The 19,103-nt window shown below is 41.9% G+C and overlaps 1 protein-coding gene across 4 annotated transcripts in view; it reads right to left on the bottom strand.

Annotated features, from left to right (window-relative positions):
- The window catches only part of LOC145350125 (myosin light chain kinase, smooth muscle-like), a 331,906-nt gene that overhangs the window by 227,528 nt on the left and 85,275 nt on the right, over positions 1-19,103 (bottom strand). For all 4 annotated transcript variants that reach the window (XM_080199061.1, XM_080199060.1, XM_080199063.1 and 1 more), the window contains one exon: positions 7,304-7,483. In XM_080199061.1, the coding sequence (XP_080055187.1) occupies positions 7,304-7,468 (165 nt within the window). In that variant the 5' untranslated portion in view covers positions 7,469-7,483. The remainder of the gene's footprint in view (positions 1-7,303; positions 7,484-19,103) is intronic.

The following is a 19,103-nucleotide window of genomic DNA, read 5'->3' as shown; positions in this document are numbered from 1 at the left end:
TTTCCAGCACTTGGCCTGTAGCCTTGTATGCCTTGTGGATGTCCTAACCTGCAATAAAACCATCTCCATTTATATCCATGCCAGCTTTTGGGGAACCATTCAGCAGGGAGTTGGAGGGGTTATGTCAAAGATAAAAGGGGAGCTACCAGTATCTTCTCACCATCATGGACATAGCTACACAATTTCCAAAGATTATTCCTCTGAAAATTATCTGAATGGTTGAGCAGCCCTTTCAATTCTCCATCAGATATGGACTGTGGACTCAGATCCAATAGGATCAGGGCACAAATGTTATACCCTGTATTTCTCAGAAGGTTTTGATTTGATTTGATTTATTATTGTCATGTATTAGTAAACAGTGAAAAGTATTGTTTCTTGCATGCTATACAGACAAAACATACTGTTCATAGAGAAGGAAATGAGAGCGTGCAGAATGTAGTGTTACAGTCATAGCTAGGGTGTAGAGAAAGATCAACTTAATGCAAGGTAAGTCCATTCAAAAATCTGACAGCAGGTCATGAGTAACCTGGGAATAACCCACCCAAAGTCCTCAGCTTATGACCCATTATCAGAAGGGGCTTTGCAACAGGACCATCAGATCTTAAAGAGAAAGGTTAGTGCACACCGCCATGAGTAACCCCATGACAGGATAAAGTGCTGAGATTCCACCGATATGTTACCAGGGACACGCCAAATGAATCCAACTTCAATTTCTTTGAATTAGTTTATGAGCTTGAGGTTTAAGGTCATCTTAAGCTAATCAAGGACAAGTTTTTTGGTTAAAGGGAAGGGACTTCCTTATTAAGCTTACATAACATAAAATCAAATAACTGCGGATGCTGAAATCTGAAACCAAAAGAGAAAATGCTGGAAAATCTCAGCAGGTCTGGCAGCATCTGTAAGGAGAGAAAACAGCTGATATTTCGAGTCCAGACAACCCTTTGTCAAAGCTAAATAGCATAGAAAATGGGAAATATTTATACTGCAGGGTGAGGGAATGAAAGATGAGTCATAGCCACAGAAACCCAGAGTAAAGACTGCTAATGGCTATCCACAGAGAGAATAAAGGGTGTGAATGGCCAAACGGCAGAGAAGCTAAAATGAGGATGTTGCGGGAGGCGGGGGAGGTAAATGGATGGGACAGAGGTAAAAGTTAGAAAAGGGGGAGAAAATGTAAGGGAAGGAGATAAAGTAGGGGGAAAAAGTTGGGGGTGAAGAAAAATGAAAAAAGACAATAAAAAAAGGTAGAGAACTGTAAAAAAATTAAATAAAACAGAATGAAAACAAAAAGGATCAAGGTGGGGTAGAGCAAATCATCTAAAGTCGTTGAATTTGATGTTGAGACCAGAAGGTAGTAAAGTGCCTAGCCAGAAGGTGAGATGCTGTTCCTCCAGTTTGCGTTGCGCTTCACTGGAACATTGCAGCAAGCCAAGGGCAGACATGCGGACACGGGAGCAGGATTGTGTGTTAAAATGATAAGCAACAGGAAGGTCAGAGTCCTGACAGTACACAGACTGAAGGTGCTCAGCAAAAGCAATCACCCAGTCTACGCTTGGTCTCTCTGATATAGAGGAAACCACATTGGGAGCTGCGAATGCAATGGACCAAATTGAAATAGGTGCAAGTGAAACACTGCTTAACCTGGAATGAATGTTTTGGACCTTGGATGGTAAGCATGGAAAAGGTAAAGGGGCAGGTGTTACAGCTTCTGCAATTGCTTGGGAAGGTGCCGTGAGTGACAGGAGAGGTGTTGGGAAGAGTGGAGGAGTGGACTAGGTTATCCCAGAGTGAATGGTCTCTGCAGAATGCTGACAGCAGGAGTGAAGAGAAGATGTGTTTAGTGGTGGCATCACGCTAGAGTTGGTGAAAATGGCAGAGAATTATGCTTTGCATGTGGAGGCTGATGGGGTGAAATATGAGAACAAGGAGGACTCTATCCTTACTATGAGAGGGTGTGAAGGTCATGGCGCAGGAGATGGACTGCACACTGTTGAGGGCCCTATCGACAACTGTAGAGTAAGAAGTCTCACAACACCAGGTTAAAGTCCAACAGGTTTATTTGGTCGCACAAGCCACCAAAGTAAGTGTCTTATGCTACAGATAAACCTGTTGGATTTTAACCTGGTGTTGTGAGACTTCTTAGTGTGCTTACCCCAGTCCACATCATAACAACTGTAGATCCATGGTTGAGGAAAAAGGAACACATATTAGAAGCACTTCTTTGGAAAGTGGCATCATCGGAACAAATGCGATGGAGATGAAGGAGCTGAGAGAAATAGATGGAGTCTTTACAGGATGTAAAGAGCTGTAGTCCAGATAGCTGTGGGAGTCAGTGGGCTTGTAATGGATATTGGTAGATAGTGTATTGCTGGAAATGGAGACAGTAAGGTTAAGGAAAAGAAGGGAAGTGTCTGAGATGAACCAGATGAAGGTGATGGAGGGGTAGAAACTGGAAGCGAAGTTGATGAATTTTTTGAGATCTGGATGAGAGCATAAAGTGGCACCAAAATAATCACTGATGTACTGGTAAAGGAGTTGTGGGAGGGGACCTGGGTAGGCCTGGAACAAGGAATGTTCCAAATACCCCATAAAAAGACAAGCATAGCAAGACCCATGCAGGTACCCATTGCTACTCCTTTGATTTGGAGAAAGTGGGATGAGTTAAAGGAGAAGTTATTGAGAGATAGAATAAGTTCAGCCAGGTGGAAAAGAGTGGGGGTGAATGGGAATTGTTCAGGCCTCTTTTCAAGAAAGCAGCAAAGGGCGCTCAGGCCATGTGGGATGGAGATGTAGAGAGATTGCATATCCATGGTGAATAGGAGGCAGATAGGGCCTGCGAACTGGAAGCTGTCAATGTGACGCAGGGCATCAGAGGAATCCTGGAATGTAGGCGGGCAGGGAATGGACAAGGGGAGTGAAGATGGAGTCAAGGTAAGAGGAAATAAGTTGAGTGGGGCAGGAGCATGCTGATACAATGGGCCTACACAGTCAGTCCTTATTGTGGATTTTGGGAAGTAGATAGAAGCAGGTTGTCCGGACTTGGGAGATTATGATGTTGGAAGCTGTGGGGGGGGGAGGCATCCAGAGGAAAATAAGATTGGTGATGGTTGGAGATAATGGCTTGATTTTCAGTGGTGTGGTGTTCTAAATTTTACCTCTGTCCCATTCATTCCATCTCCCCAGCCCCTCCACCTTTTTGCTTCTGCCATTTCGCCATTCACACCCTTTATTCTCTCTGTGGATAGCCATTAGCAGTCTTTTCCCCTGGTTTCTGTGGCTGTGACTCATCTTTCATTCCCTCACCCTGCAGTATAAATATCTCCCACATTTTCTGCCTTTTAGCTCTGACAAAGAGTCATCTGGACTCAAAACATCAGCTCTTTTCTCTTCTTACAGATGCTGCCAGACCTGCTGAGATTTTCTCTTTTGGTTATTAGATTTACATGTGTCCATGTTCTGTATGTCGCTCAAAAGAGGACGTGCTTGGTTCAAGTACACCTTAAAGTATCGTAGCAATTTATGAAAAGGCAAGCAGATAAACATTTCAAGGCCTGGAAATTTAAACTAGGGGACCAAGTGTTACTGCCAATACAGGTGAACCATTAAAAGGCACATTCAGTGATCTGTACAACGCAATACAGAGGATTGGCAAAGTAAATTAGTCAATTTCCATTACAGCAGGGTGGATAAAGCAAAGGCTAAAACATTTCAAAATGTGAAAAGCAGTATGGCAGCCAGGAAGGAGACACACAAGCGCAGGTATGCTGGATAGTGAGGAACGAGCAAGGCAAAGGCATAATGGAGAGTGAGCTCAAGGCAGAAAGAAGCCTAGGCAATTCCCAAATTAAACCCCTGAAATCCAGGAGGCAAACACTTGCCCACCTCTTCTGCTGGCACTGCTGAAACTTCAGACTTGCCAGTTATCTGATTGGACTACTGTCCTGGCCCCCATGATGCCAGTTAGGACACTGCCCACGGTAAAACTGCTGAGACATTCCCACTAGCGCTAAGTTCGGGTTCAGCACTGCCTTTTTGCCATGATGACATGTGGCTATATTCATGCTTTAATCTATCAATTCAGGCAGTACGTCATTTTTCTGCCCAGCTTTGAAACAGTGAGAACAGCCAATAATGCAGTATTTTAGTTTACTGTTAAAATATTCTTTTTATAAATACTAATATTCTCATTGAATCAAAAACAAAATGTGTCATTGCTCACAATGTTTTTAGTGCAGTATTACTTAAATTAACAAAACTTTCCTTATTGCAGAATCCCTTGCAGAATTTTGACAAAATTAACAAAGAAGTTTATATATTAGAATCAGCATCATTTCACAGAATTCCCTAAGAGTAAATCTTGTTTAATTATCTGCTTTAGAACAGCACATCCCAGTTAAATTCATTTAAATAGGCAGGATATAGTTAAATTCTGCATACTATATAATGTGAAACATGCCACTGTGCTTTGATTTTTTTGCAATTGTCTTGTTTAAACTAGGACTGACGTTTCTAGATATGCATTTGCCATAACCTCTATTTGATGGAAATCACTTATTGTGCAACTGTGTACCTACAAAAGAATTATCTGCACATGCTCTGAAATCACATTGAGTTTTCCAGACTAAACATATAAATTGTAATCAGATATACTGCACACTAGAGGCTTACTAGAAGGTCACGCCTTCTAGTAAGTGTCTAGTACTGTTTGGTTCTCATTGTTAACTCCTGTATGATATAATTTTTTAAGCCCCATCTTCGAGAGGCTAGCATTTAACAGCAACATGAACTATGATGCTGGTACATAAGCTAGTATCGATTATTATCTTTACACAAGCTCCAAGAATTCCCCCTGGACAGCCACCATAACTTGGAGTGCATCTGGGATTTCAATACCACCCTGAAAGACAGATAAAGACTGGCATTACCTGCAAACTCTTCAGTTATTGCTAAAGGGATGCCTGTTTGGCTACAGATATTCTATATGCAACTGGACAGCTGAAGAACCATGAAGCAAGGATTTTTTTGACATTCATTCATGGGACATGGGCATTGCTGGCTGGCCAGTATTTATTGCCCACCCCTAATTGCCTGAAGGCAGTTGAGTCAACCACATTGTTGTGGCTCTGGAGTCACATCTCGGCCAGAGCAGATAAGAATGGCAGATTTCCTTCCTCAAATAACATTAATGAACCAGATGGGTTTTTCCTGACAATTGACAATGGTTTCATGGTCATCAGTAGATTCTTAATTCCAGATATGTTTTATTGAATTCAGATTCCATAATCTATCATGGTGGGATTCAAACCCAGGTCTCCAGAACATTAGCTGAGTTTCTGGATTAATAGTCTGGCGATAACACCACTAGGCCATCACTCTGCCATGTCCTCCCAAATGTCCTGTTTTTAAGGACTACAAGGAGACTTAGCAGTTTAATTCCAGGAGCATATTTTACCTCTGGAGGTGAAACTGGAGGCAGTGCTGATGAAATATACATAAATATTTATATTCCACAGAATTCATCCAAGCTGTTGTATTTTATAAATATACTTATTTCATAACCCCTTCAAAACAATGTCAGAAGCAAATGACATGGCCCCAGGACTACTGCTGATTTTAGGCAAACTGGCCAATAGTTTCCATTTACCTTCTTCTTTTCTTAAACAACAGCGTGATGTTTGCTACTTTTCAGTCCTTGGTAACTTCCAGAATGATGCAATGTTGTTGCACTGAAACATTTACAAGACTTCAGGAAGCGTAGTGGAGGACATCCCCCGTCTACATCAGTGAGGACAAAGTGGAAATCTCTAGATTGTGTGTATTATCTTTCCCATAGTGAATATTAGGGTCCATTGACCCTAATTTAAATACTTTAACGGAAGTCCAGTCTGCTCCAGTGAAGGCTCCGAGCAAAACCACAGCAGGCGAGAATGAATGAACGCCTTAAGTATAGGGCAGTAATCACAGCAGTGTTATTTTTAAATGACCAACTGCCCATACCTGCTGGGCAGAGCAAGTTAAAATCAAGCCCTGAGTTTCTGATGACAACTAAAAAGCATTTGACACTTTCTTCTGTCAGACCTGATAGAGGCCTCATTATATAATTGACAGCTATATAACCCAATGCTCACCCTCAGTCAGCAACTAACCTGCAGGAGGCAGTTCTGCAGACTTTGGATGGCGCACATTTTATTTACCTTCAGTACAATACAGTTTCCTAAATTTTATTAGAAGAAGACTTTTCTAACTGTTTTTAAGTTCATTACCTTTCAGTCTTGAGACAAGGAATCTGCAAGAATTAACATGCCAGCTAATTACATTTTTTAAATGCCATGCTTTATCTTCTCCATGCATCAGCTGCCATCAAATACAAACAGATAAAAATAGAGTATATTTGTTTTGTTTTGCTCTCTCATGCCAGATGTCGTCATTTGTACATTTTTAAATTCTTCTCTATAAAGACATACTTTTAGAAGAAAGTAACTTTTAGTTTGTTTTCAATGCTTGAGCAGAACTGTTTTACTTATTTGGTGTCAGCTGTGGTTCAGTTGGCACTGCTCTCATCTCTGGGTCAGCAGGTTGTGGATCCATGTCTCACTCCAAAGATTCGAGCACAAAACCTAGGCTAACACTCTAGTGCAGTGCTGAGGGTGTGTTGCAAGTATCCCTCTATGGATGGTTGTTAAACTGAGATCTGCCCTATGGTAAATGTAAGCAGGTGGCATGGTGGCATAGTGGTTAGCACTGCTGCCTCATAGTGCCAGGGAACCGGGGATCGATTCCCGGCTTGGGTCAGTGTCTGCATAGAGTTTGCATGTTCTCCCCGTGCCTGCATGGGTTTCCTCTGGGTGCTCCGGTTTCCTCCCACAGACTGAAAGATGTGCTGGTCAGGTACTTTGACCCGAACAGGTGCCAGAGAGTGGTGACTAGGGGAATTCCACAGTAACTTCATTGCAGTGTTAATGTAAGCCTTACTTGTGACTAATAAATATATTTTAAATTTTTAAAGATCTAATGGTACAATTCCGAAGAAGAGCAGGGGAATTCTTCCAGAGTTCTGGCCAATTTTTATTCCTCAACCAACACTGCTGAAACAGGTTATCTGGTCATTATCATATTGCTGTTTGTGGGAGCTTATGTGTTCAAGTTGACTGCTGTGTTTCTGACACTGGCTGTAAAGTGGTTTGGGGCATAATAAAAAGTGCTATATAGATACAAGAAAGTCCTACACTCATTTCAAAGATTTTTTATTAGCAAATTCAATAGTGAGCAGTATTTCAGAGTCGTCTTAATGCAATGTTCCTACCTTTCCATCAAACCTGGCTGTTCCACCAATGGGAGTCCGGACATTTCTCGGAGGCAATGTGAATACTGGTGCTTCAGGAGGGTAAGTATCAGCCTGAGGTCTTTCCAACGTAAGTGTTGTTTTGGAAATATGAGTGGCAGTTTGAGCAATCTTAACATCTCCCATGGTTAATTATTCAATCTGACAATGTGAAGGAAACATTTTGTTAATATTTAACACATAAATGATGTGAAAAATGTGCAAGAAAACACATCAGCAAATTGGCAAGCTAACATAAATGATGAACATTAGCTAATCTGACAGCAACTCCAAATATGTCACAAAAATTACATAAAGTTTAAAATACCTATTCCTACTTAAAAATATATAACTTTTCCACCACAGTTTATGGGTCTATTTATCCCTGAACTGTGCTTCTGACCATTGATATTCTTTCCATCAACAAAACCACTTACTCAAACCTCCGTAATAGCACTCATGTCAGTCAGTGCCTTGGATTATTCAGAAATTCTAATGTGTGAACTCCAGACTATTCAGATGTATTCCTGACTGGCCTTCCATCTCCACCCCCATAAATTTGATTTCAAAACTCTGCTGTCCATCTCCCAGCTCCCACCAAGTCATACAATAAATCCTTAAGGGACTGGATTTTCTGCACTTCCCGTCAGTGGGATCTTCTGGTGCCACCAAAGATGCAGGTTCCCTGTGGCAGGATGGGCAAGCCATGCACACCGCTATAGAAATTGGCAGGACTAGGGGATGTTGCCGGTGGGCAATGTCAAGCTGCCTTCATTGCTGGAAAACATGCTATAGCAGGGGGCATCTTGCCTTTGCCTTTAAAAACTTTGATTAAAAATGTTCATTTTCATATTGAAACTCCCCTGTGGGTCTGACCCTCCCTATCTTCATAATCTCCACTAGCCCTACAACCCTTTGATATCTTTGCATTCCTCCAATTCTGGCCTCTTTTGCATCCTCAACTTCTTTCATCTCACCATTGACAGTCAAGTCTTCAATTATCTAAGTTCTAAGCCTTCGAGTCCCTCTCTTCCTTGAAGCCTATCTCTGAGGTCAAGCTTCATGTCACTTGTCCTAACGTCTCCATCTTTGGTTCAGTGGCAATTTCTTTGTCTGATAATGGTCCAGTAAAGTGCCTTGTGTAATGTTACTGTGTTAAAGGTGAGTTCCTTTGTTTTTGTATTGCAGGGTCTGTATTGTAGAGTGGGATTTTCCAGCCTCGCTCACCTTGAAATCAGAAAATCCTGCCCAAGGTCAACAGACCTTTCCATGGTCCCTGCCTGGCCTGCTCCAATTCCCATGGCGAGCGGAGAGGAAAAATTCTGGTCGCAGAGTCAGAGGTCTGTTTGTAGGAGAGCTTCCATGTATTATAAAAGCTGGGAATCCCTGCCGTTAAAGTCAGAAGCAGCTTTAAAGAAAAACCAATCCAGGTTCAGGCAGGAGTTGAACAAGGGAAAACGGAACCCAAATCAAATGTGTAAACGCTGATTGGGCCACCAGAAAACTAATGCCAACCCTAAATACTGATAGTGATAGGAAGGATACTTGTATATGAAAGTAAAAGCTTATAATGGAATGTCTAGATTGGATATTCATTTGATGGCTTCCTGTGATGCCTGGTAGTAAATGTTTCCTATAAATATCGGAATGGCCAGTTTGGTGTTTTGTTTTCCATAGCCTGATAATGGCCATAATTGCACTTTAGGTTTCCCCTCATTCTTCCGCTTACTGGGATGGTCACATCTTCCATGTCTGTGCAGATCTGGTTGAGGGAAGTTGGAGCCAGGGTCCTCTGCTGTGGCTCAGTGATGAGAAACACAGAATGAATTATGTGGTATCACAGTCTTCAATCTACCTGTAGGCTTTTCCCTTCACTACAGTCATGCCTGAATTCAAATGTAATGATGACTAACCATTGGGTTTATGTAAAGAATAGTATAAGTATGAATATCTTTCAAAACAGCAACAATATTGAGCTGATGATGATATTCCATCAGTTAGCAGTTGATTCCTCAGGAACAGGCAAAATGGCAGGTCTGCCTTAGGCAGCAATCATAGTCAGCGTTTCCATTCACTAAATTATTTGTACAAGGGCAAACGTTGAGAAACACTGAGTGACTATTCGTCTTCCATTCTGTTTTAATTTGGCTTCAAAGAGCCAACTCTTGGTATTTGTACCAATAAATCTCTTTTCAGGCAGACTTATAGACCAAGGAAATACAAATCTCCCATCAGACTACAGAAAATGGGGCCAAAATTCCATAATCCTTGTGATTTTCCTCAGCACTAATAGAAAAATGAGGTGGCGATCCAAATATGGCAGGTCCCACCTTTCCTGGCATCCTCTCAATGGTCATGTCATGGTATGGAGTCTACACCCCTTCAAAACAATGTCAGAAGCAAATGACATGGCCCCAGGACTACTGCTGATTTTAGGCAAACTGGCCAATAGTTTCCATTTACCTTCTTCTTTTCTTAAACAACAGCGTGATGTTTGCTACTTTTCAGTCCTTGGTAACTTCCAGAATGATGCAATGTTGTTGCACTGAAACATTTACAAGACTTCAGGAAGCGTAGTGGAGGACATCCCCCGTCTACATCAGTGAGGACAAAGTGGAAATGTTTGAGACCTTCAAGTTTCTAGGTGTCCAGATCACCAACAGCCTGTCCTGACGCCAACATGAACCCTCTTGTGGAGAGGGTACAGGGAATTTATTGAGGCAAGGAGGGAGTATGAGGAGGCATGGATGGGTCAGGGCAAATATGAGGTGGCATGGGGAAGGTGTTTGGGATGTGTGAGGGCCTAACATTCATTCTTAATCCTGGGCCAATATCTCAGTAAATGGAGGCCTGCCAGGCTTGCCATGTTTCCACCTCTGTTACTGCCTTGGGTCTTCCTCCAGAGGCAACAGGTCAGATTCCCTTCTGCCCCCGTCTCCCCAGCACAAAAATGTGGTGGATAGAGGCCTTTTCAAAAGAGAAAAGTGTGCAGCTGCCACCTCCTCAATGAGTGTCTATTTAAAGGGTGTAGCTAACATTTTGCAGCAGCTTACAGCACTCATTTGGTCCTTAAAACTACAACCTTGAAATTGCTCCTTAATTTTATTTTAGAAATGATTCCAAATTTATACCCTTTTACTTAGTTCAACTTGTGGCAATGAAACATTTGCAAGTGGAGGACATGCCCCTGTCTACATCCACAAGGACAAAGTGGAAATGGTCGAGAGTTTCTAGGTGTCCAGATCACGAACCATCTGTCCTAGTCCCTCCATACCGATGCTGTAGTTAAGAAAGCCCATCAATGCCTCTACTTTCCCAGGACCCTATGGAGCGGCCATACGGGAAGCCAGGTCAATCAGGAACGAGGGTGTGGATCCTGGGATGAGGAGGACATTCAATTGGGGCCAGAGAGAAGAAGAGAGTAGACATGTGCATATATTCTGTCGGATCTTGTATATAGTTAAATTAGTTAATTAACCCTTTGTTATTGGAGCCATATCGAGCTGTGTCCAGTTACAACAGGGGTCCACGTGATGTGAGCACAGAAACAGCTGTATTTTTCGAACTCTAACACTGCTCATCTTTTAATCCTTTCTTTTACCCTGATGCTCAACTTTTAATTTGTTGATCTTGATGTGTATAATCTGTGCAATGTTTGTGGAAAATCCTGGTTAACTTTTTTAACTGTGTTGCATATCATATGGAATATAAAGTTGAAAATCCTCAATGAAAACACCATTACAAAAATTGTTCTTGTGATGAGACATCCAAAATACCTGCTCTGAAAAAACAATGGGCGGAAATCTGCAGAAACTGCACAGTGTTGGATCAGGTGAGGAGAGGTCTGTGAAACCTACTGGCTTCAAGGTGCCTTTTCTCACCTGATTAACAGCACTCTAGGCAATTTCAAAGTGATGGCAAGGATCACACAGCCAACTGGAGGGACGGAGCCTAAACACTGGTGTGCCATTCACCTCAATCGAGATTCTGAGATCAAGGTGCCTTTTTCAAAGGGTGCCCTGATTTCAAAGTTACATCTAAGGCCCCCCCATTCCCCCACGGAGATCTGGACCTCCCCCCGCCCCGAGCATCAGGGCAACCCTGCACCACAGTGCCAACATTGGGGCAACGACCGCCCCTCACACCCCCTTGTCATTGGGGCTCTCCTCCTTCCCCCTCCACCTCCATGCAGTCTTTTGAGCTCTTACTCATCACCACCCTGCATAAGGGAAGACTTAGGCCCTCAAATGGAGGAAAGTTACCCCCCGCCATATCCCCCAAGGCACTTCCCTTTCATGTGTATGCTTGGCACTGCCACTTGGCAATGGCCCATAGCAGTGCCCCCCAGGGGTGCACTGCAGGCAGGGGTGCTGCCCAGGAGTACAGCTAGGGTGCCAGCATCAATGTGCAGCCTTGTCCCTCAATCTCCTGGGCTTCCAGGCACCTCTAATCAACCCCCAGGGCCTCCAGGCACCTCTGGCGTAGTCATCATGACTCATCGTTGCTTTTGGAAATGAGTCGTGATTCATGCCAGTATGACATCACACAGTTGAGGGGAGGGGACATCATGGGCAGACACTACGGCATCAAGCACTTTACTCATACTGAAATGTATTTAAATTCATGGAAACCAGGTTCACGTCCTTACTGGCCATGACGCTGATCATGTCACCACAGGGGTCAAGGAAGATCGCACGCAATGACAACAGTCGACATGGATTAATTAAATTCCTCAGGAATGCACAGCCAGCAGTGCTTTAAGAACTTTTTACCAAGCCAGAGAGATCAGAAATCAGAAATCAGAATATTGTAAAGAAACAAACAAGCTGTCTCTTTCTTTCTTTCCAAAGTGTCATGCCCTGATTTGCAAAGTAAGTGTCCTGGGATGGGACATCTACCGTATAGAGGCAGTGCCGGCGGGCAGTGTCAAGTGGCGGTGGGGGAGCCCTCTGGGAGATTCATTGGGAAGAGGGGTTCCCCTTATCCATGAGGGGGGGTTCCCCATGTCTATGGAGGGGCAGCTCCCCCCCCACCCGTGTACATGTGCGGGTGGGGTTTCCCCTCTGCATGTGGGAGGGTCTCCGTGTGCATGGCAAGGGCAACAAGATTCCTAATCTTTCTATTGGAGATCGTAGTGTAATTTTTTCCGCACCCGACCCACCAGCCCCCATCCCCAACCTTCCCCCACCCACCCACCAACATGACGGCATGGGCCATACCTGCAGATTGTTTCTGCATAATATGGTGAGAAATGCCACTGAGTTCCTTGCCTATTTTCTCATCCCAGCGCTCTATAGAGAAAATTCCACCTAAAACTGCTGCAATGTAGAACGATCAGGACCAGCTAAAGAACAGTTAATTGTATCTTCCTTCATTTTATCTTCTTCTTCAAACTGTAAAAAAAAATCAACCATCTGTGTTAGTGTGTATCTGTGTGTGTGTGTGTGGGCCCAGGGAATGCATGTGGCATGTAAATGGTGGTTGCAATTTATCTTTTTTTAAAATTTGGGAAGTAGTTTCCATAAACTTATCCTATTTTCTTTGTTTAAACTCAGAATGCCTGTCTAATGAATTCTTTATAATCTGAAAGCATACATTGTTGGTCTCCTACCATATTGGCAAAGCACATTGTCTCTAACTTCACAAAGAAATCATGTTGTGGTCAGATCTGGAGTGATAGTATAAGGGGAGACATTTTTACCCCTCTTCACGTGGTTATAACACCTGGGCGGCAGGGTAACACTGTGGTTAGCACTTCTACCTCACAGCGCCAAAGACCCGGGTTCAATTCCCAGCTTGGGTCACTGTTTGTGTGGAGTTTGTACATTGTCCCTGTGTCTGCATGGGTTTCCTCTGGGTGCACTGGTTTCCTCCAACAGTCCAAAAATGTGTGGGTTAGATGGATTGGTCTTGCTAAACTGCCCCTTCGTGTTGGGAGACTAGTAGAGTAAATAGGTGGGATTATGGGGATCGAGCCTGGGTGGGATTGTTGTCAGTGCAGACCTGATGGTGGAACGGCCTCCTTCTGCATTGTAGAGATTCTATGATTCTGTTATGGAGAATAGAAATTTACATTGCAAATGCACATTTCCATTGATCTAGGGAGCCATCCTCAGTCACTGGCAGAAAAAGGTTCTCAAGCCAGAACACAGTACAAATCTTTGCAGAACTATCCATTGAATCAAGAGGCAAATGGGCTAAATGTTTAAACAGACAAACATAGAAAACAGGAGCAGGGATAGGTCATTCGGCCCTTCAAACCAGCTCTGCCAATCATTATGATCATGGCTGATGATCCAACTCGGTAATCTGTTCCCAATTTCCCCCCCACATCCTTTGATCCCTTTAACAATAGCAGGAGGCACAAAGTGAGCATTGGTTTTATACCCTCCCAATTTTCCATTTCAAATGGGGTAAGAAGATCAGGTTTTGCATTTAATGGGGTAGCTGATTCATGTTGATCCATACAACTCAATAAGGGACACCTGCACTTAAGTAACTGTACAACAGATCCTTGCACTTATGTCCGAGCAAAAAGTTGCGTTCACTACCATTGCTCTTAGCCTTGCTTCAAGCCTGATGAATACTTCTGTATTGTTGCCCAATAATACTATTTTGCCTCATCCCAAATCTTGGAATGCAGAAGGAAAGATGATACGACAGTTAAGAAAGTATTTAAACAGGGACAATAAAAGTCATGCCAAAACTTTACAAATCACTAGCTAGACTTAACTGGAATATGTGACAATTCTGGATACCAAACTTTAGGAATGCTTTCAAAAGGATACAGAAAAAGTTTACTTGGACGATTCCAAGGATGAAAGACTTCAGTCAGTTGGAGAGATCAGAGAAGCTGGGAGCATTCTTTTCACAGCAGAGAATATTTATGGGAAACCCAGGGGAGTCACTGAAAATTGTAAAGAGTTTTGATTGATCTAGCAGGGAAAATATGTTTTCTCTGGGAATTAGGTGAAAATCCAAAGGTGAAAGATTTAAAATAAATGGCAAAATGACGAGAGGGGAAATGGTGAGAAATTCTTTCATGTGGTAGGTTAAGATGTGAAATGCACGACCTGGAAAGGAGGTGGAATCAGAGTCTGGAGAAACATCCAAAATCCAGTCGACATGTACTTTAAGAGGATTAATTTTCAGGATTTGGGGGAGAAAGCTAAGGTTAATGAACTGGACAGCACAGTTCAACAAGTTCAAAAAAGATCACAAAAAATGTACTTGTTTTTATGAAGCACCTCCATATTCTTAGGAGTCCCCAAGCTGATGTCTACCTGAACAGGCAGCAGACTTGCTTCAGTTAAATGTTGAGGGGGAAGCATCTCTGAAAATGCAACACTTAAGATCATAGAATGAGTTAAATTTGAAGCTCTTGACTGTCACCCAAGAGTGATCCTAACTGAGCCAGAATAACACTAAGCCAAAGAGTTGAATATTTGAACTGATGCTCTTAGGTTAGCGATCAACATCAAAATCTTTGTGGGTGATTTGGCCTTCTTATTTGACGACAAAACTCTGTTTGTACATCCACTGTTTGATTTAAGCAGCAATCAGAATGTTGTTGATGTTCAGAGATCCAGGGCACTTCCACAAGGGATAAGACATATTTCTCGACCATCAACAAACCCAGAGCTACTAATCTCATGTTAGCATATGGTTCCAGTCATGATCTAGCCAATCAAAATACAGAAACTAAGATTACTTTTCAATGAAAGTAAAACATAGTCGTACATTATTAGCAATAAGCATGAATCTAAATGGGCGTATTGTCAGGAACCCACACTAATAGTTTTATTATGAACTGTCAAAGGAAACAATGCCGGGGGAAAACATTTCTTAGCACCTACAAATTACAATAGAAGAACTTCAAAAAAACTAGTTTATTAATGGCAGTTTAAGGAACAAAAGTATTTTGCATTATCCGTAAGAATTTTGGATTCTGAATCCTAACTGTATGCTAGGTTTAGAAACCCTTGACCTCGCTCTCACTCATGAAGATACATGAGTAAATATGGAGATACATGTATAAATATGTATATCTTTTATGGCAATGCATGCATAAATATATAGACCTCTTATGGAGATACATGAGTAAGTACGTACATCTCTTATCAAGATACATGAGTAAATATGTACATTTCTTCTGCAGATACATGCATGAATATGTACATCTTTTGCTCTGTTCACTCAATAATGAAAATTCCAATGCAAACAAGAAGATGGTTTCCTGTTGTTCGTGTCACTAATGTTTGAGAATGGAGGAACACACATCCTTTTCAAACTGAATTGTAGTTTCACTCAGAAAAACATATTCAATTTGATTTACGCTGCTTATCTAGAAAGGAAATATATGACTGTAGCTCTAGCCATTATACTAAGAAACAAAAAAATGATGGAAAAAACAGGATGTTCTGATGCATGTTATATTGTTAGATCAGCAGATAATTGTGGTATGGAATATATCCAAACTGATGTAACAATGGAACAAAATGTAATGCCAAAGATGAGATTGGAGATCATTTCTCAAAAGGATACAAATACTTTATTATGTTATCAGACCACAAATCCTTCTATGGCCTTGCCCTCCTTATCGTTGTAACCTCTTCCAGCACCATAACTTCAATCATCTTTAGCTACTTTACCAATGATATTTCCTCCATCAAAAGTTCATAAGTAAAGGTATTTAGTTCCATTCACGATCCCTCAGATACTGAAACAATCCACACCTGCATTCAGCAAGACTAGACAACATTTAAGCTTAGGCTGACAAATACCAAGTAACATTTGTGCTACAAAAGTGCCAGGTAATGACCATCTCTAACAAGAGAGAATCTCCCCTTGTCTTTCAAGTAGATTATCCTTGCTAAAGCCTTCAACTTCAACATCATGGATCACCATTGACCAGGAACTGGACTGGATCAACCACTTAAGTATTGCGGCTATAAAAGCAAGTCAGAGACTTGGAAATTCTGTGGCATCTGACTCACATCATGGCCTTTTCATCATCTACAATGGACAAATCAGGAATGTGATAGAATACTCTTCTCTAACTGGATCTAACTGGAACTGGGGATGAAGTAGAAAGAGTCGAAAGCTTCAGATTTTGGGTGTCCAGACCCTGTCCTGGTCCCCCCATGCTGACACCATAATTAAGAAAGCCCACCAATGCCTGTACATTCTCAGAAGACTAAGGAAATTTGGCATGTCAGCTACAACTCTCATCAACTTTTACCGGTGCACCATAGGAAGCATTCTTTCTGGTTGTAGCACAGCTTGCTATGGCTCCTGCTCTGCCCAAGCCACAAGGAACTACAAAAGTCATGAATATAGACCAATCCATCATGCAAACCAACTTCCCATCCATTGACTTTGCCTACACTCCCCACTGCCTCGGCAAAGCAACCAGCAAAATTAAGGACGCCATGCACCTCGGGCATTCTCTCTTCCACCTTCTTCTGTCAGGAAAAAGATAGAAAAGTCTGAGGTCACGTACCAACTGACTCAAGAACACCTTTTTCCCTGCTGCTGTCAGACTTTTGAATGGACTTACTTTGCATTGAGTTGATCTTTCTCTACACCCTAGCTATGACTGTAACATTACACTCTGCACCTTCTCGTTTCCTTCTCTATGAACAGTATATTTTGTCTGTATAGCGTACAGGAAACAATACTTTTCACTGTATGTTAATACATGTGACAATAATATATCAAATCAAATCAGTACAGCTCCAATAACACTCAAAAATGCTAACACCATCCAGGACAAAAGCAGAATTGACATTTCATCCAGTACCTTAAACAATTACTCCCTCTAGCATTAGTATAGCATGGCTACACTGTGTGTTAATTGCAATAATAATTGAGAATTTAGCTGTTGGGAATATTTGGCTGTTAGGAGGGTTCACTTGTGCTCTGTTTATAAGTGCAGGCTGGCATGTGGTGGTTGGGTTCAGAGGTGGATGTTGTAATATATGCTTCGTAAATGTGTAAATATTAGGCTCCAGTTCAATCTTTCACCACCTTAGCTATCAGGATCATCTACAAGATGCACTGCAACAACTTACCAAGCCTCCTTCAAAATCAGCTTTGAAACTCCTGACCTTTACCACTTAGGAGCAGGCATATGGGAACACCTCCACCTGCAACTTTCCTTCCAAGTTACATACTTAGTCATATCCTAACTTCGAAGGATATTGTTCTTCCTTCATCCTTGCTGAGTCAAAACTCCTGAACACTCTTCCTTTCAGCACTGTGGATATACAAAACACCACATGGACTGCAACCATTTAAGTTAGCAGTTCACTGCCACATTCTCAAAGGTAATTATTGATGGGCAACTTTCCCAACGATGCCCACATCCCATGGACAGAAAAAATAAAAGTCTCAAATTCTGCATTCTTTTGGCTTTACCTTCTTATGGATCTTCTACCCTGACTTTACCCAACCTCTAGTGGCTGTGCTCTCAGTCATCCAAGTCCCACTCTTTGGAATTCTCTCCCTTTATTCGCTTTCCTCTCCGTAATTTAGACTTGTTAAGACACCAGGCTCTGAACAAACTTTTGGTCACTCCTCCTAATATTTCCCTGCTTGGCTCAGCAGCTGTTTTTCTTTCTTGGAATTTCTGTGAAGTACATTTAGGAATGCTTAAATAGATTATATAAATTGAGGTGGTTGTGATTTACTTACGTAATTAGGTAGGTCAGTAGTTCTCCCAGTAATCAAGTCAATTTCTGTCCCTTAACAAAGTGATAGATTAACTGGTGAATCACTTATTTACTCTTTGTGGGATATTGCCATAGACACGTTGGCTTCCTGCTTGTCCACAGTGAGTGAACTACAAAGTTAACCCATTAACTGGAAAGTGTTTTTGGAAATCCTGAGGATGTGGTAAATCATGCATGTCTAATCTTTTATCTTTACTTGCAGCTTAAAACGAACATGATGGATAATCAGAACAAATACTAATGGTAATAGAGTTAATAAAGTAAATAAAGTGACAGTATACACATGCATGCAAAGAAAATATTTGAAAGGAGAGTGAAATTTGGCGTTACACGAAGGAGAATATGTGTCTGATAACAATCGTTTGCTTTTTCAGTAGAATGAGAGGCTTGAAAAGAACCCTCAAGATAAGTAAATAGTATTCAAGTCTGGGACAAATGTGGGCCTTATTGAGAGTGAATAGTTGTTAAGGGAAAACATGTCTGGCACATAAAAGGAAACCAATCATCTAGCAATGGAAAAATGTGGGCATGCCATCGAAGGTGAATGTTGTTGGTAAACGTCTGTCAGATTTGTGTGAGATAATCAAAAGTTGTGCCTTTGAAGAAACAAATGAAGCAAAGGCATTGATTTTTAACCTGAAGGGTGAGTGGGAAGCAAGATAAAAACGCAGAAGGCACTTGCTGGAATGGGTGGGGGGGAGGTGAAGAGTCCATAGTGGGGAAGGCTGGACTTTCATTTGTGGGAGCCCCAGGAAGATTCTGGGTCTGCTTTAACCAAATAAAAATGTAATCTGTTTGGGCTTCTTCATTTCCTCGGCACATCCTTACTCTCTCTGGCCTGGTAGTTAACTCCTTGTTCTAGTCTGAGTTAAAATTACAGACGATCAGTCAGGAGCCTGAATACAAGTCACATTTGGTGACCGTGGATGGTTTTCAAGCAGATATGTAACCCAGGGCATTTTAGCCGTTTACCGGTCTGACGTATACAGGTAAGGGGTTAAAATCAGGTCAAAAATTCTAATGGTCCCTCCAAAAGGCACTTGTTGATT

The sequence above is a fragment of the Carcharhinus amblyrhynchos genome, chromosome 11 (genome assembly GCF_965287045.1).
Source record: "Carcharhinus amblyrhynchos chromosome 11, sCarAmb.v2.hapA, whole genome shotgun sequence".
NCBI lineage: Eukaryota > Metazoa > Chordata > Chondrichthyes > Carcharhiniformes > Carcharhinidae > Carcharhinus > Carcharhinus amblyrhynchos.
This window is presented reverse-complemented; position numbering and strand designations above follow the sequence as displayed.